This window comes from Eleutherodactylus coqui, chromosome 1 (genome assembly GCF_035609145.1).
Source record: "Eleutherodactylus coqui strain aEleCoq1 chromosome 1, aEleCoq1.hap1, whole genome shotgun sequence".
Classification (NCBI taxonomy): Eukaryota; Metazoa; Chordata; class Amphibia; order Anura; family Eleutherodactylidae; genus Eleutherodactylus; species Eleutherodactylus coqui.
Genome location: NC_089837.1, coordinates 327,877,727 through 327,897,575, shown reverse-complemented (window position 1 = coordinate 327,897,575; position 19,849 = coordinate 327,877,727). Strand labels below are relative to the sequence as shown.

The 19,849-nt window shown below is 41.6% G+C and overlaps 1 protein-coding gene across 2 annotated transcripts in view; it reads right to left on the bottom strand.

Moving 5' to 3' along the window:
- Positions 1-10,168: 10,168 nt before the first annotated feature.
- The window catches only part of USP32 (ubiquitin specific peptidase 32), a 229,128-nt gene continuing 219,447 nt past the window's right edge, over positions 10,169-19,849 (bottom strand). For both annotated transcript variants that reach the window (XM_066575111.1, XM_066575112.1), the window contains exon 34: positions 10,169-14,852. In XM_066575111.1, coding sequence (XP_066431208.1) covers positions 14,679-14,852 — 174 coding nt within the window. In that variant the 3' untranslated portion in view covers positions 10,169-14,678. The remainder of the gene's footprint in view (positions 14,853-19,849) is intronic.

The following is a 19,849-nucleotide window of genomic DNA, read 5'->3' as shown; positions in this document are numbered from 1 at the left end:
ACTTCAATGGGGTTCGTTACTAGAAAAGAGCTCTGGAATATTACAAAAAGCTTGGGTCGAATAACAAGAACCTGAGCATTTTGGTGCTAGGTCATCTCTAGTCTTTTTGCATCTCAGTTGTATAATTTCTCTCTCTGCTTTCTTTAAGTGATTACTTCTATTCCTGGATTCTTCAGGGGACCAGTATTTTTCAAAATCAATCTTTCTAATTGCAGTCACCTATGATCCAGTATCAAGCAAGGCGGGCAATGGCATACCGTCCACACATAGTGTTATCTCAGGACGTGGGCCTACATATTTAGATATCCCTTTCGGGGTGTGTGGACCTATTGTCTGTCCTCCTGGGGTAAGGTCCTTCTTCCCAGGGGTCAACCATTTAAACGAAAACACGTATTAATTTCATGTCCATATTGGCAACAATGCTCACAAAATGGCCACGAGGGGTGCGGATAACTTCCGGTTGGCCGAGGCGGTCACCTGTGCTCAGGTAGTGGTGGTCAGGATGTAGTTTGGGAACTCTCCAGCTCACTAATCTTTTTACATATGCCTGCAACACTACAAGTCAGCTCAGTCATCTGTCTGTGCATTTCTAACAACGGTTCAGGAGCAGCGTGCCTAGATTGCTCAGCCTGTCTGTATACGTCACGCTTGTGGAGGCGGGACACTTTATCGTCATTTAGGAGGTCCATCTCATGTTTAGACTCTTACCTCTCAGCTGTCTGGGGCTACATATCCAGAATAATTATGGCCAACTCTTTAAAATCAAGAAACGTGCTGTCTGGTTATTGCACCAATAACATTTTCAGTTGGCTCCGGAGAGTTTCATTTAATGAGCCCTCAATAAATTGTTCTCTCAGAGCATGGTCAGCACTGGCGGCCTATTTAGGGCCGGCACACACTACGGCCTTTATATCTTCCTGGAGGGATAATGCAAGCTCCCTCAATGTTTCCTTAAAGTTCAGTTTTTTATTAACCCCTTAACGACCAGGCCATAGTGTTTTTACGTCCTGCAGCTGCAGGACGTGTATGGAGGGAGGTAGCGCCGCTATCTCCCTCCATACAGCGCGGGCGTCAGCTGTTTATTACAGCTGACACCCGCGGGCAATAGCCGCGCTCGGCCGTTCGTGGCTATTAACCCTTTAAATGCCGCTGTCAATTCTGACAGCGGCATTTAAATCCCCCGAACACTGTTTGGGGGTCCCGCACGGCCCCCCTGCGGTGAGATCGGGGGATCCGTGCAGGTGTCGTGGCAGCCGGGGGTCTAATGAATGGCCCCCAGGGCTGCCTTAGCAGACTGCCTATCAAGCTATCCACACAGGGTGGCTTGATAGACTGCCTGTAATAAAGCAGTATGACGTAATTCTATAGCATTACATCATACTGCAGGAGCGATCAAAGCATCACATGTTAAAGTCCCCCAGGGGGACTTCAAAGTAAAGTAAAAAAAAAAGATCAATAAAGTTTTTTAAATTGTAAAAAAAAAAAAAGTTATAAAAGTTTAAATCACCCCCCTTTTGCCATATCTATTATTAAAAAATCTAAATCATAAAATAAAAATATGTATTTGATATCACCGCGTCCGTAAAAGTCCGCTCTATCAAAGTAGTGCATTACTTTTTCTGCACAGTGAATGTCGTCCGAAAAAAAAAATAAAGAACGCCAGAAATGCATTTTTTTAGTTACCCTGTCTCCCAGAAAAAACGCAATAAAAAGCGATCAAAAAGTCGTATGTATTCCAAATTGATACTATCAGAAACTACAGGACATCCCGCAAAAAATGAGCCCTTGCTCAACTACGTCAACGGAAAAATAAAAAAGTTATCGTGCGCACAAAATGACCGCAGAAAATAGTTGAAAAAAATGTAATATCTTAAAAAAATAAAAAATACAAGTACTACAGCAAAAAGAATACTATATAAGTTTGGTATCGTAGTAATCGTACTGACCCATAGAATAAAAATATCAGGTCGTTTTTGTTGCAGTTTGTGCGTTGTAGAAACAGGACGCACCGAAAGATGGTGGAATGTCGTTTTTTTTTCCATTTCTCTCCGCTAAGAATTTTTAAAAAGTTTTTCAGTACATTATATGGTACAATAAATAGTGCCATTGAAAAATACAACTCGTCCCGCAAAAAACAATCCCTCATACAGCGACGTCGATGGATAAATAAAGGAGCTACGATTTTTTAAAAGGGAGTAGGAAAAAACAAAAATGGAAAAAAGCAAAAAAGCCCGGTCACTAAGGGGTTAAAGAAGCGGTTTTTAATTTCAGACATGGTATGCATGTCAAAAATAGTTTGCAAGTGTTCAAAAATGTCCTCTACAGTCTTTTTGTGTTCGCACAGCCAAGTTTTGACTTCTCTGGCAGCGGCGCCTTCTAATTGTCCCATAAGGATTTCTATTTTCTGATCCGTTGCTAGTGGGTATAAGCAGAGCCCAGCTCTGATTTTCCCTCTAAACTCTGAGGGTATGTCGCTCATCACTATATTTAGGTAGCCATGGCGCTACTAAACAGTATGGCATGGTTAGAGGCGCGAAACTAGACGTGCTAGAAGCTATGGGGCAGCATCTGCAGGCGCTGAATACGGAAGAACTACCAGAGCATTTACTATGACTGGCTGGTTGCCAGCAGGGTTATCTCCATTATCTGACATTTTAGATGAGGATTTCTTGACTTTTGAAGGTGGTTGCTACTGAAATTTGAAAAATCCCTACATCCTGGAAGCACTGGCTGTGATTGACTGATGCTCAGCCAATCAGAGCCAGCACTCTATGCATGGCTGTGATTGGTTCATGGAGCGTTGGCTGTGATTGGCTAAGCGTTAGTCAATCACAGCCAGCAGGGATTTTTCAATCCCCGGGCAGAAGAGAAGATGATGATGATGATCAGTGCCGGGACCTGGGGAGACGACGCGGCTGGGCTGACAGCACTTCTCAGGTTATGTATGTGTATTTTTTCCTGCAGCTAGGGCTTAGATTATGTCTTTTTACAGTAGGATTTTCTACTGTCAAAGTTGCATCGGCAAATCCATAGCTCCATAGGGAAACATGGGCTACAAAACCTCATGAGTCGCGTGCATATCGCCGGACCCGCGAGGTTGTTACATGCTACAAAACATCACACATGTGAAGTAACCCACAGGAAAGCATCGGCTTCACATACATGCGATTTGTTGCATTGTAGCAATGCGACAAAATCATGGAACGTTGTCGTCCGTGTGAACGAGGCATAAAGAATACACCTACTATTCCCCGACGCATGACATTTACTCACAAATCAACTACTTCATCAGTTATCCGATGTTTCATTAATCCGCACCTCCACAACAGACCCCATTAGTTAGACTTCTGAACTAAATCTTTACTTTTTAGAGGGAGGCAACATTTTTTTCCAAGTATGGTAACAAGTATAGTCAAACCCTGGCGAGATCTTTGAGAGGCCAGAGGTCACATAATTTCGCCCCTCTAACTTCTATGAATACTGGTTCCACTTCCAATAACTCGGTAGGATTGTAAACACATTTGCTCATTATTATAGTAACCAAAATAATCTGCCCTCCCCACTCCCAGAGTCACCCAAAGAGAATAGCCTCATTGCCTGTATCTGCAGTTATTTTAAGGAGCTGAACCTCACCACCATATCTGTAGAATCTTGTAGGTCACTGGACCAACTATCTCTGGGGAGAAGGTATCTCATAATGTTAACAAATAAGGCACTGGGTGTGGATGGCTTTACTGCCAACTTCTTGTCTATGGTGCAAAGTGCAATGCTTGGATAATCCATGTTGTTGTAAATTCATGTGAATGTTCTCGCTATGTTTATTAATCCAACAATACATCTGCTGTGTGGTCAGTCCTATGTCTGATAGATGACATTCAGATTCCATAAGGTTTATGACAGGTGTTTGATTATCTAAAGTTCTGGTTTGGAGTAACTAGAATGGAATTTTGTTACACTGCGCTTGATCATTTTACAACACGAGCAACATTTGTGTCTGGATTTTGCACTGCTGTTGGTTTTCTTTATTTTTCCATCATTGGCTATATATGTTGGTGAAACTTACTTTGCACAGGTTTTATATTTTAGATTAGGAGCCCTATAGAAAGTTACTACTGGATTTCTAGATAGTATAGCGCTTTAGGTGTAACTTTTTAACACGACAATGTTCTTTACAAACTTTTTGGATTATTTTATATGAAATACTAGCGTACCCGTCGCGCGTTGCTGCGAAGACAGACATACATACATACATTCGTTTTTATATATCTAGATGACGGCAGCAGCGACCACTGAGGTTTTGTAGGCCGCTGCTTCCCCCTTGCAGGCTGAATAAAATAGCCGTTGTGTGGAACATCCAATTTATCCGGCTGCTGTGGCTTCTTGGGAAGATAGCCTAGTACATGTTTGCCCACTTCCAACTCCAATGGAGACTGACTGTAAATGGCTGGCGTGCTCTAGTATTTATGGTTTCAAGCTGTACGTGTCATTGCATACAGTCTATCTATCTATCAGGGTTATTGCATACAGTCTATCTATCTATCTATGACATCAGGAAATGAGAGCATTAGATTCCGTACGTAAAATTTGAACGCTAATTCTTTGGCGCTTTGAATTGAATAATCGAGTTGGGACCCATTAACTTTTCCTATTTATGACATAATCAATGCTCGTGCCAAATTTCAAGTTTCTATGACATTGGGAAGTGAGAGAATTAAGTTGGGATGAGACATAAGGCCTTGCCCATAAGCATTCCCCAACCTCCAAGAACTGAACCTACCTACCTGAATGAGATTTTGTAGGCCGCTGCTTCCCCCTTGCGGGCTGAATAAAATAGCCGTTGGGTGGTACATACAATTTATCCGGCTGCTGTGGCTTCTTAGGAAGATATCCTAGTACTTGTTTACCCACTTCCAACTCCAATGGTAATTGGCTGGCGTGCTCTAGTGGTTCCAAGCTGTACGTGTCATAATACAGCCTTAATGACATCACAATGCAGCTTTATAGAACATGTTGGGGCATGTTCAAGGGCGTCCGATGTTGATGACATCAGTGATGACATCACAATAGCAGGTGGCTTACTTATTCGATCTACGTGGGGGGGGGTGTAACTTTCGACGACGCGCGCGCCATTTATCGTAGGATATTTGTACTATGCCTATAATCTTCCCAGGAGTGTACTTAACAACTTCCCAAAGTTTCATGGCGATCGGATGAATGGTGTAGTAGCGCATAAAGGACAGACACGCAGACATTCAATTTTATATATATTGATTATAAGTATTAATGAAATTAAAACATGAATGTTCCTTTCAATGTTTTTTTTTTTAATGTAATGCATTTGAGCGCTTTTAGGCCACGCTCACACGAATGTGTTGTAAAACGCTGTGTATAATGCAATGTTTTACCGCTGTGTGAGCAGTTCAAAATGTGCACCAAATGGTGCAGATCAGCGGCAAAATCTGCCATGCACAATATTGTGCGGTTTTGCTGTGGATCGTCAACAAAATACACCACATATGAATGCACACCCTTGGGCAATTTTTACAGGGGCATCATATTTTACGCTCAGATAGTCTTGCTAAAAAACTCGTGACTATAGGAGCATAAAATCGCACTAAGAAAAGGAGCAACCAAGTCAAGGCTATTCTTTGCGTTTTTATCAGCCATTCACACATTGCAGCAAAATGCCAGACACCTGCGCAGCAGCCGGGGAGCCCAGGAAAGTTAAAATCTCCTTGCTCCTGGCTACCAAATGTTGCCGAGAGCCTCGAGCAGTGATCGGTGGCCTCGTGGAGCGGTCCTCAGTCACGTAATTTTAAAAGGTAGCGATCTACCTTAGGCCAGTCTCACACAACCGGATAGAAACTGCGGATTCTGCATGCGTTTGATTCACGGTAACACACGGATCAAATGCATTGGATTACACTCACATTAGCGGATCGGAATTACTATACGTAAACTGCTCGCAGAAAACAGAACGCAGCATGTTCTATTTTACCGCAGATATCTGCAACATGCAGCCCACTGTACTCTATAGTTGCGGATATACCCGCAAGCCCATATGCAACTACATTGTGTATGTGCTGCAGGTACCCGCGTCATCGCTAAGCGACGGTGCAGGAAATACAAACAACAAAAAAGGTGTACTGCACATGACCGCCTGTGTGAGTAGGCAGTTATGCGCAGTAAATTACGTGGCCGTACATAGGGCCACTGCCAGGCTCACAGCTGGGATCCAGTGCAGGACTCCGCAAGCGGATTCTACCTATGGCTGTGTGAGCCCGGCATTATTAAGATCGCTACCTGTAATATGTAATTTACAAGTAGTCCCCGGGAACGCTCACCTTTCTGCAGTTTCAGGAGCAGCTTGTTGAACGCCTGTGAGACACCGCTGCACCTCAGCAAACTCACGAAGTTTAACAGAGTGCCCCTTTTTACACCCCATACGCGGCACTGAGGTCAAAAAATACCCCCCAAAAAGTGTTGGGTTTGCAGCAAGCATGGGAGGAGGGGGGATACTCGGTTTTATTGCCCCATGTGCCCATCCTAACCAGCCCACGTAATTACCCGTTTTCAAACATACCACACAGATTACATTATTACTTATATCTAAGATTAAGGCCTTGTTCACACAGGCGATTTTGTTGCATTACTACAATGCTGCAAATCGCATGTATGTAAAGCCCATGCTTCACACGTGATGTTTTGTAGCATGCAACAAGCAGACACAAAAACCTTGCGGGTCTGGCGATATGCCCGCGTCTCGTGAGGTTTTGTAGCCCAGGTTTCCCTATAGAGCCTTCCTCTCTTTTGCATCGCATGAAAACATGATTTCCATGAACTGCGAGGCAACTTTGACAGTAGGACATCCTACTGTCGAAGCCATAACCAAAGCTCTAATTGCAGGAAAAAAATAAAAACATTATACATCACCTTAGAAGCACTCCCCGGCTCTGCTGTATCTTCTTCCCTGTCCCCGGCACGGTTTCTCTTCATCTCTTCTGGCCGGGCATCGAAAAACTCCCGCCTCCTGGTAGCACTGGCTGTGATTGGCTAACGCTTAGCCAATCACAGCCATTCATTGAGTGCTGGCTCTGATTGGCTAAGCGTCAGCCAATCACAGCCAGCGCTTCCAGGAGATGGGGATTTTTCAATCCCGGCCAGAAGAAAAGACTACCACCAGTGCCGAGGACCGGAAAGACGCTGCAGCGGAGCCCCAGACATATACTTACATTTTTATTTTTTTCTTCAGGTACGGCTTATTTTGGGGGTAGAGCTTATATTCCAAGCCACCCCCTTCCAATAAATCCTCACGTGGTGCTACAAAGTCATGGTATCACCACAAGAAACTGCAGTAATATCGCAGTAATTTTCTCACTGCCATGCGGTGTCGCCCTAAGGGAATACCAACAAGGGCTCGGAGGTGTGTGTGTGTGTGGGGGGGGGCTATATTTTTTCTGCACAAGTGAGCTTTTGGGCATGGAATTTATTCTGTTGTCCCCTGAAATCCAGTGGGTGTTCCCTCCATTACAGGCCTAGCCATGTGTCCAGTAAGTAGATTGGGGCGCAATGGGGCGCAATGGGTCTGTTTCTGAACATGGAACAAACGGGGATCCATTTTGGGGAGTAAGTCTTCATTCACATGTGTACAAAAAAAAACACATGTTTTTAAAATGCCACAATTGCCCAAAAATGAAAATTCTAATTTTTTTCCCTTCTGCTTTGCTTAGATTCATTTAAAAATGTGGTGTCAAAATACACAGTACACCTCTAGATGAATTCACTAAGGGGTCTAGTTTTAAAAATGGAGTCATTTGTGGAGGTTCTCCATAGTTTTGGCCGCTCAAAGGCTCTACAAGTGGTCAATGGGGCCTAAAACACCTTTAAGCAAAATTTGTGTTCTGAAAGCCACCGGCTGCTCCTTTCAGTTTAGGCCCAGTTGTGCATACAGACATAAGAATAGGGCCACATTGGGTGAGTTTCTGAACACCGGACCAACATGGGTATCCATTTTGGGGTGTAAATTCTAATTTTAATGTGCACTATAGAAAAAAAAAAAAAAAAACAGCTTTTAAAATGACGTTTGCAAAAATATGAAATTTTTTTTTTTCTTCTCTAAATTGCATAAACTCCTAAAAATAAACTATGGGGTCGAAATACTAATGACATCCCTCAGTAAAAATATTAAGGGGGATAGTTTTTAAAAGGTCATTTTGGGGGGTATCATTCTGACACCTATGAGCCTTTGCAATCTTGGCTTTGTGTAGGAAAACAAAATGTTCCTCAAAATGTTAATAATTAATGTTAAATTTGTACGGTTAAAAAAACACGACAGTTTTTCCAATGTGTGTCCAGAATAAGGTAAATAGATGGAAATATATATCTTATCAAAAATTGTACAGCATGTTTGCACACATTTAAGATATTGCAATTGAAAATGTGAAAAAAAAAAATGACAAGTTTTTCAAAATCTTCCTCATTTTGGAGATTTTAATAAAACAAATTTTATCAGGCGGAAAAACTATGTCAGAATCCCTTGGCTATGCAAAACCTTCACGGAGGTATTCTATGCCAAAATGACATGTCAGATTTCCAAAATTTGGCTTGGTCATTAAGGCACAAACAGGCTTGGTCACTAAGGGGTTAAAGGACTTTGACATGCCTGAGCTAGAAGAACCAGTCATTGTTTAGCAGCGCTCGCTGTTAAAAGGTAGGTCAAGACCTATCTTTTAACAGTTCGATTTTTTTTATGCACGTCAAAAAAATAGTTTGCCTGAAAGAATCCATAAGAAACCATTGGGTTTTATGAATGCGATTTTTGGATGTGCCTACATCGCGTCAAATTAACGCCAGTGTGAAAGAGGTTTTAAAAAGTGGTCTTATGGACATATACTTCTATCTCTGCTGTGCATCTAGGAGTTTTTTCAGAATTATCCTTGGTGTCTTTTTTGAATCTCTGATTAATGCTCTCCCTTGCTTGGTCTGCGAGTTCTGGTGGGGCAGCCTCCTCGTGGCATATTCTTTCCATTGTGTTATAATGGATTTAATGGTGCTCCCTAGGATGTCCATAGTTTTAAGATATTTTTATATAACCCAACCCTGATATATACTTCTTCACAACTTTGTTTCTGATCTGTTTGGAAAGCTACTTGGTCTTCATGTTGCTTGCTTAATGGTGTAGCAGATTCGGGACCATTTCAGAGCAGGTGTATTTATACAGATTATATGTGAAAGTGATTGCACACGGGTGAACTTATTTAACTAATTATGTGACTTCTGAACTTAATTGGTCAGACCAAACTGTATTTAGAGATTTCATAGTAAAGAGTGTGAATACATATGCACTCACAACATTTTAGTTTTTAAACAAGTTTTTTTGTAACAATTTCAACAATTTTGTCAGGTCTGTTACATAAAATCTAAATTAAAATCAATTTTAATTCCAGGTTGTAATGCAACAAAACAAAACCCCCACCAACGGTAGCACTGTATGAGTCCTTTGGGACCACAGTGATTCCTAAATCAAAGGGGCCGTATTGTGCCCTTATGGCTCATTTGCTACCTTTAGCTGCACTTTGGGGGCATCTCAGTATGGGACACAGCGAAAAAGTAAAATGCTAATATTCAATGGTTGGCTCTTCGCAAGTTTATCACATATACCACAGAAATGCTTGAACTCAAATGTAATTTTTTTTCTGTACAATGGCAAACAAATGTTGTAAACATTGAACTTGTGACTTAATGTAAGGCTGGTTTCACATCTGCGCCGGAACTTACGGCCGGAGGTTTCATCACAGATCCGGCTGCAAATACCGGAAGAAAAAGTGCTGCATGTAGCGCTTAGACTTCCAACCAAAAACCAGGCTGTTGGGCAGAAAGCAGACAGACACCATTATAGTCAATGGGGTCCGTCCAGCTCTGTCCGGTTCCATCCAGAGACTGAACCTTTTTGGCCATAGGGATTCCCCTTTCCTGCCCCTTGAACAGAGCAGGAAAGTGGAATCCCCAATGTAGATGTGAAACCACCCTAAGAAATGTATGAAAGTTTTTATTAGTAAGCAACTAAAGGGGTTAAACTGGCTAATGGAAGCCTCTGAATGGGTCCTATGTCTACAGTCTGTTGTCCATTCATCACCAGCCAGAACAAAAAACTTCAGTCTCCCAAAAATGACATCTGCATCCACAGCTTTTAATTTGTTGGAATAATAGTTACAGATAAACAGGGTCACTCCATGTACAATTACCAATACTTTTATACATGTCATATTTCAATAACATCAACACTATTTTATTTACAGAGTGCATATGTACATAAAAATCTTTCTAAAGTCAGTGCATTGTCAATATTTTTTATACAAGAATTTACAAATTGAACATAGTTAATGGTTAATTTAATAAATGTCCTGCTAATTTATAAGCTCATAGAATTTTATAATTTAAAAAATAATTACAACCAAGTATAACAAATAAGATTCAAAAACATAAATGTGCCAACATAAATAATGATTACCTAATAATCACCAGTATGTCCATTGTAGTTTGTTCATATCAGATTGATGCACTGTTATGTTCACATTTTGTAACCATGTAAGAAAATATAGAAGCATACATTGTAGTTTGTTAGACTGGCATATCCTATTAGAAATCATGGCTGGAGGCATGTTAATGTGGAAATGGGAATCTAGAACAGACTTGACCAACGCTGTTAACCTGTAATATCACTACCAATTAATTTAGTGGAACAGGTACTACATTTAGAATGCAGATTTTGACACATCTCAATATTTATAGTTTAGATGACACATAATTTGGTATATAGGCAAAATAAAACCTAGGGACTTTTATAAACGGATACAATCCATTTACTGGAGATGAAGGAGATATAAAGAGTTGAACTGTCGAGCACAATAAACAGACAACTTGTATGATATCTAGAAGTTCAGCAAAGTGTCCTGGATGAGATCACTGCTCCATATATTGTTGAAAGCGGTCAGCCAAACCACTTATCGGAGAACAAAATGACCAGGTGTTTGAAAGTCAAACTGTCCAATCTTTTTTTTTTTTACCCAATGTGTTGGAGGAGAATCGGTAGGCTCACATACACTTGAGAAAAGTCATCTGAATCTGTCAATTTCTATCTTATGTGTATAGGGGCCTTAAAGGGATTTTGTCATCAAGCTTTCAGGCACCATGAACCCCGGGACAGGAATGCCTGTTGCCCAGTGGGTGAGTGACAGCTCTCTCTTGTTGTGTATAGGGAGAGAGCTGTTGGTCTTCATGCAGCGGGTGAGGAGAGGCCGGCACAGCCCGCTCCCATGACTCGGAGCTCAGCTCGGAGTCGGACTTCAAAGTAGGTTTATTCTAAAATACTACAGTGTTTCAGAATAAAAAATCCATGTGGGCAACAGGCATTCCTGTCCCGTGTTTATACTGCCTGTGATTCAGGCAGCATGAAACCGATGGAAGAATCCCTTTAATGACACACTGCATATCTACACTTCCACAACACAGGCACAGACTTGCCACATTAGTGTGAAACACATTACCCAATTACCCAAATCTTGATCATTTGAGCTGGCGACCCAACAATACAATGGTTACATTTCAAGTAAGTGTAGGTTATTAAATTTCAGGAATGAAAGAACAGCTATTATATGTTTTTCCTTAAGATTCCTTTAGTAATTAAAAAAATTACACTATAAAAAGTGGATTCATAGCGCTGAAATGGATCTATACTGTCAAACATTCACAAAAAACACTATCTATATATATCTAACTTACTGATGTTATGTTTTCCAATCTTTGGGTTTTACCTCATTACTGTAATGCCTATACTATGGGAAAAAATACATGGAGAATGTAATCAATATGACAGATAGCAAAGATATAGGTTACAGTACCTGTGAAAAATGTTTTTAAAAACACAAGAGTTGGTAGGTTGGCTACACAGCCTAGTGCTGAGTAAATATTCAGCTATGCTTCACTTTAATTCTCATTGGTCAACCATTTTAATAAAAGGAAATGCATGGCACTATTGTTGGCATATTTACATAAAATAATTGTTTGGACAAACACAAAACAAGATAAGGTGCTAACCATATTTTCCAAACATTGTGCTTACTTGTGTGCTTACAAATGAATACTTTAAAATGAACGTAAGGTAAATTTTGATGGCAGGGTGGATGGACGTATGATATTGGTATACGAATGAAAGAGTCAAAACTAAAAGGAGCTTCTTTGTACCAGTTAAATTGAATGCAAAATATCAATGCAAACTTGAAAAAGACAGAGAAACCCGTCAACTGTAAGCCGAATCTCTGTAAGGTATCAAACTCCGGTAAGCAGAAGTACAATGCGTCTATTCAGGAATGTATAATGCAACCATTCAAGGCTAATGAGTAATGGTTGAAACCATGTCATATTCTGTAGTTTAAGTGCATAAATGACAGATAAGAGACATTCCTGAGAAACGGCCAATATATGCAAGGTGACACAGAAAGGTTTACTAACCAATGAGCAAAACTATGTATTACAGGTAGATATTTAACATTTTTTCCATAGGCTCCAACTTTTTGATTACAGTTTACCCAGAAAAGGGAAGTCCACCCTAATTCCAACCTTTACTCAACGAGTGGCATGTCAACCCTAATTTCCCTGGATGGCCTTATAACCTTAGAACACTGCAGCTAGCAGTACATTCAGATTACTCCCAGCCTGAATAAGTCTTCCTCCTGGGTAATAAAAACTCCATTCCCTGTCATTTCTACTGGAGGACAGTTGGCAATGTTTTATCATTAGCTTGTTGTGGACGATTAACCCAGTTGAGGGTGAATGGGGAACTATATAGACTATGACCACTTAGACCACAAAGAGGGAACACTACAATAAGTGATGGGAAATATCAGTCTCTTACAATGTAAAAGCAAATGCATGCCACTCAAAAAGTTATGCGTCCTGCACTTATCCGAGCATTCTGGAAAAAAAGAAAAAGAATTCCTACTAATTTACTTGTAAACTAAGAAAAACTCTTAATTGAATTTAATGATGTCAATAGGACACTTCACAACAATCCGAGCAGCTGTGTTTAGCCCTCTGGAATTTTTTTGATCAAAGGAGAGTTAGTTATCATTGTCACTGTATCTAAATGAATGGGACTTGAAGAAAAAGTGCCCTGGGAGAACTCTTAACATCCTTTACACTATAAACTTGTGGAAAGTCTCACTTGAATGTTACTTTTTCCTACTTCAATAATTTGTGCTTAGGCAGAGTATAGGGATAGGAGTGCAATCCTAATGAACCCTCTGTCTTTAATTATGTGCAACTTCTCATGTACCCTCCCCAGCGTCTCCCGCTCGTCATAAAATACAACTATCCTTATTATATTTAATTATGCTAAAATACAAGTTCTGATTTTTACACAATATTCGCATTAAAACACTGGGATTTCCTCATTCCATGTGTGATAAAACTATATATGTAACTGAAAAGCCATAGGGGTTGTATATTAGTAGTGTACTTTATATGACATGTTAGTTGATGCAGCTGAAAGCAGCAGTTTAAAAAGAAAACATCGTTTTAGTAGTTACTTACAACTTTTGTCTTAACTTGAATTTATTCATAGTGGAGCCTGTAACAGGCCTAGCCTGGGGCAAATGTTGCTGTCTTTTAGCACAAATTCTTGGTCTAACGAGATGCTCTATATACCTTAATACTGAAAATTAAAAAAAATATAAATAAAAATTGGCGCATTCACTGTAATGGTTTATACATTAATAAAAGGGCTCACATTTTGGAAGTAATATTTTCTCATCTATATCCACCTTTTTTCATTTATTGTTCAGTAGATAGGCCATAATGTATGTTATAAGGATCCCATTAAGAGATCCTCTGGATAGAGTGCATTCCAGCTTAACTATTATTTCATAGTATACAAATATTACAAGTAAAGGCTTAAAGATTGCAAAGAAATGAGTTCTCCATTTTGGCTGTCTGGAAAAAAACCTCCATAAATGGCAAAACCCCTTCTAGGACTCTGTACTTGTTCGTTATTGATCACAGAATCCAAATGCAAGAATACACATCTTTTTGTATGCAATGACATTACATTTTCTAATGTACAGCATGTATCCCTACACTGTATTATATGGACATTACTACTCATTTAGCTTTAGTCCCTGCGCGATATCACAGGGACCGAACTTCTAATGAATGTAAGTTACAAAGCTCCAGCCATTTATATCCGGAAACCAATGAAACATCTTAGTCCTGGCCAACCCTACAGCTTAATAAACATCACATGGCAGAAGAAAGTCAATACCAAATGTTTTACAGATGAGCCTTAAAACATTTAAGTAGTTTTGAAATTGCACAGAAAAAACAAACTCTTTAGTATCAGAAAAACGATGAGTAATTTTTGCTTGCCTTAGGCACATTGTTGGAGACAAAAGGAGAAATCAGGTTTAAATAAATAAAACAAACAACTTACAGAAAAATAGAAGGACATTTAAAAGAAACAATGTAATTGTATCTACTGTCTATTTTGTTGAATGGCCCTACATGCATTGGTGACCTCAACACCAAAATGTTTAGCTAGAATAATATCTCCATAGCATTATTCTCTCCTTCGATATACTTCTTTCCCCAAACCATCAGCTGAACATATTGGAAGCACAGCCAAGTTACTGCAGCACACAATACTTTTTATAATCGGATTCAAAGTCTTCATCCATGCTGCTTGTGTCTGCCATTTTTTTGCCGTCAATCTTTGGCAGAAATTGTGCATAGTCCACCCCTTGCTGCTCATAGAATAGGATGTAGGCAGAGTCTGTATCGATTTCGTCAGGATGTAGCTCCTGTGGAAGAGAGGAAAAAAATGATCACATATTGCCATGATGTTAAGAAAAACATCAGAAGAGACATGTTTTTAAACATAATCATCACGTATCCACCTCTGCATAGAATATTATAGTTTATATTAGCTTCGGTTCACACTTCCTTCACATCCGATGAGAGGAATAGTAGAAATTAGTGACATTCTTCCCGGCAAAATAATAGAGACCATGATGGAATCCAAATGGACCCTATAGTAAGTCAATAGGGTCCTGTCAGATGCCATTAGTATTCATCATACAGAGTGTCATTGCATCTAGATGTCACCTGTTCCAAAACACTAATTTTTGAATATTTAAAGTGCATTAATTTTCATTTTTACACCAGCATAGGAGCCGTGCTTTTGCAGTATTTTTGCTTTTTTAATTGCACCACTTTGAGTTACGTATAATGTGTTTTAAAACTTTTATTCACTGCTGCAGCATAATTTGCTTTTCTATAGTTTGTGTTCATGCCCTATATGCTCATCTTCAATGATCTACCGATGCCTGTGTGAGATACGTAGTTTCTGCTGCCATCTAGTGAGCACCCTTGCATCAGCAGGTCACCAAAATCTCCATATGTTAGTGAATATTTGCTGCTTCCTAGTGGCTACTCAAAACAGAACCCATTTTTTTACCTTAGAAGAATGTGTTATAATACCTAAGCCATCGGTGAACTGTACTATAATCTTCATTGCCTCATATAACCTGTTCAGCCCAGACACCAGATTCCAAGTGTGGTGATTATCCTCCACACGCTTCCTACCTACAGCACCACTTGAAAGATCTTAAGGTGAACAGGTACTCACCTATCGGGTTTCCTAAAAAATAGTCCCTACCCCAATAGTAAGACCTGTCGGGTTTCCGAGGGAGGTTTGAAATATAAGGCCTCCCCCGAAAATAGAACCTAGCTTTTTTTTTTTTTATAAACTCTTTCCCTTTTCCCTTCCACAGGTTAGGCTGTACAGCGATGCAGGGCAGGATGCAAGCGAGTATAATTTTTTTTAATTTTGCTGACAGAACCCCTTTAAGGCTCTGCCTATTAGGGCCGATTCAAAAACTCTTATTAATTGAATTAAGTCAGAGTTTTTTATCAGATTTCCAGACTAAGGGCTCATGTCCACGGGCAAAATAAGAATTAAAATCCGCAGCAGATTTTAACTCTTCTCCTGCCCGCGGATCCGCACCCCATAGGGATGCATTGACCACCCGCGGGGTAGATAAATACCCGCGGATGGTCAATAAAAGGGATTTTAAAAAAAAATGGAGCATGAAAAAATCTGGACCATGCTCCATTTTCATGCGGGTCTCCCGCGGGCTTCTATTGAAGCCTATGGAAGCCGTCCGGATCCGCGGGAGACAAAAATCAGGTTTTACTCACACGCTCCGTTTCTTCTCTTCGCCGCGGCGCCATCTTCTCTCAGTCGCGGCCGGATCTTTTTTCTTCGGGACGGCGCATGCGCGGGGCACGTCACCGACGTCATCCTGCGCATCCGCCGAGCCAAAGAAAGAAGACCCGGCCGCGACGCAGAGAAGATGACGCCGCGGCGAAGAGAAGAAACGGAGCGGGTGGGAGGTGAGTTTATTCTTATTTATTCTCATTTTCAGCCCTCATGTCCGCGGGGCAGGAGGGACCCGCTCCGGATTCTCCATGGAGAATCCGGAGCGGGCCTGATTTTCCCCGTGGACATGAGGCCTAAGGCATTCATCCTCATAAATTTTCTATCTATCGCCTCCTGTCAGTTACAGGAGAAAAATTCTAAGATTCTTTGCAGGTGGTATAGAACCCCAGCTTTGCTACATTCCTCTTACCCTGAATGCTCTGCATTATATGGGCGATGTGGGACAGAAAGGGGCATGTACATGCATATTTGGTAGAGTTGTGTAGACACGGTCTCCTTCTGTTCCGCCATTAACGCTCTGTATAATAAAGTATATTGTTTTATGCTGCTCCTTTCCCTGCAATGGCATTACATTTGATTCTTCCTGGGTCTATTTCCTCTTTGAAAAGAGGCCTGCTACACTTCTATTCACAAGCAGCTCAGCTGGTAATGCCGCAGTCTATCTGAATGGTATGAAACCTTTTCGGAGATATGTAGAATGAAGGAGCTGATTGCTTGGGACAGGAACAGATTTGACCGCTTTATGTGAACTGGGACCCTTTGGTTCTTGTTTAGTTATTCGCATGAGTCATCTGCTTGGCTAAGTAGTCTTTAACATACCATGTCCTGTGCCCCTTGTCACCCACTTTTTCTTTCTCCCCCTCTCCCCCCCCCCCCCCCTCCTTTGTATATTGTTACTCAATTATGTTCCCATGTTTGGGACAGGTCCTCATATTTAGCTTTCTTCCGTGCTGTGAAGGAGGCTTACCGTTGTATGTTTTCTTATCTCCTATGCATTTGTTCATGCTGTCTCTTTATTCGATAATTCTGACTGGGGTAGTTTATGTTTTTACAAGTGATTGAACCATAAAGAATAAAATACTTTCTCTGTCGCCACATTACAAGACCCAGAACATCTTTATTTTTTATCAAAAGAATTGTATAAAAGGACTTACTTTTGTGAGACCACCCATAGTTTCTATTGGTACCATTTCGGACTATAGATGACTTTTTGATTACTTTTTATTCTGCTTTTCAGAAGGTAGGAATAGTAAAAAACAAACAAAACCCCCCAGCAATTCTAGAATAGTTTTGTAGTTTTTTTTTCAGCATTCTGAAAAAAATAGATTATATCTACCCGATAATCGGGTTTCCAGTAGTCTCCACGACAGCACCAATTGAGATTGCCTCCTCCTGATAGGACAGGAACATACCGAGAGGTTAAAAGCTCCCCCCCCCTTCCCCACTTTCCTCAGTGGATTCTAATGAATTGCTGGGGTAGGAGCTTAAATTAAATTTTTTTCCCCCAACTGGGGTTTTGTTTTGTTTTTTTGAAAATTATATTCTATAATTTCTTTTCTATCAATTTAGGGGGGGGAAGGTACGGGTGCTGTCGTGGAGACTACTGGAAACCCGATTATCGGGTAGGTATAATCTATTTTTTCCCCAGTCGTCTCCACGACAGCACCAATTGAGACGTACCAACTAAAGTTTTTTCTAGGGTGGGATTGCTGCTGCACTTTTACCCTATAATGTTTAATGAACGTGTGGGGCTTCTTCCAGACTGCGGCTTTGCATATCTACTCGACCGAGGCTGAGCTATGTTCGGCCCATGAGGATGCTACTGCTCTTGTAGAATGGGCTTTAAGAGCTAAGAGGATTTCCTTCCCGAGGGCCTTATAGGACTCTATGATGGCCAGGCGGATCCACCTGGCTATGGAGCATTTTGATGCTCTGCTCCCTTAGTTTGGGCCACTGAACTGGACGAACAGGTTGTCGCCCCGTCTCCAGTGGCTTGTCGCATCTATGTAGCCTAGGACTGCTCTCCTAACGTCCAGGCAGTTTAGGGTTTTTTCTTCTTCGTTTTTAGGCTTACTGAAGGAGGGAATTATTATGTCTTGTGATCTATGAAAATGTGATACTACTTTCGCCATGAAGGCAGGGTCCATTTTAAATACTAATTTGGAGTCCGAGATTTTCAGGAACGAGTGGCGAATGGACAGGGCCTGCAACGCGCTAACTCGCCTTGCGGAGGTGATGGCTACTAGGAAAATAGTCTTGATCGTAAGCATTTTTATCGGTAATGCTTCGATCGGCTCGAATGGTTCCGTTGTCATGGCTTTTAGGGCCCAATTAAGGTTCCAGTCTGGGCAAACATTTATGGGCCTGGGTCGCAGTCTAGCTGCTGCTGTCAGGAACCTGCTGACCCATCTGTTTTCTGCGAACTTTGTGTCGCATATAGCGCTAAGGGCTGCGATCTGGACTCTCAGGGTACTTGGAGAGAGGTCCATTTCTAGACCCTCCTGCAAGAACTCTAACATCAGAGGGATATCCGGGATGGAATCCCGGGAATCCCTTCCCTGTCTCCGTGAGAAAAACCTTCTCCAAACCTTCTGGTAGATAAGGTGGGTCGTCTTTTTCCTGCTGGACATTAGTGTTTCGACCATTCTCTTGGAGAACCCCTTCCCTCTTAGTGAGGATTCCTCAAGAGCCATGCTGTTAAATGGAGCCTGTCTATGCCCGGGTGGTTCAGTGGCCCCTGTGATAGCAGGTCTGTCCAGGTAGGAAAGGTGACTGGGTCCTGGATGCTCAGTGTTGTCAGGAGAACGAACCAACTTCTCTTGGGCCAGAAGGGGGTCACCAGGATTAGTGTGCATACCTGGGTTCTGAAATGTTGTAAGACCCTGGGGATCAGCTATATCGGAGGATAGGCATACGCCAGCCCCTCTCCCCAGTCCTGGCCTAGGGCGTCTATTGCTGTAGGACAATCTCCTGGCCAGAGGGAGAAGAAGTTGCTTACTTTGGTGTTCTCCCTGGTTGCGAATAGGTCCAAATGGGGGGTCCCCCACCGGTTGGTCAGGATTCTGAATGCTTCCTGGGAGAGAGACCACTCTCTTGGGTCTAACTGCCTCCTGCTGAGAAAATCTGTTTTGATTTAGTGTCCCTTCAAATGTGTTGTCGTGATCGAAAGGATCCGGCCCTCTGCCCAGCGGAAATTTTTTTGCGCAATGTTTTGCAGGGCGGGAGACCTTGTGCCCCCCTGGTGCCAAATATGGGCGACCGCGGTGCTATTGTCCGACAATATCTTTATGTGCTGGTTCTGTAGCGAGTTTCCTAACTGCTGTAGGACCTGCCATACGGCCTGTAGTTCCCTGTAATTTGAGGATTGGTCTCTTATCCTCTGTGGCCATAAGCCCTGAAGGAACTGGTCCCCCACATGCGCTCTCCATCCCCAAGCGCTTGCGTCCGTTGTGATGTGCGTGGTCGGGTTCTGTATCCAGTGGACCCCTCTCCGCAGGTTCGCTGGGGATGTCCACCAACGCAGGGATGTTTTTACTGTGTTTGGGATGTACATTCTTGCCCCTAGAGAGGACTGTT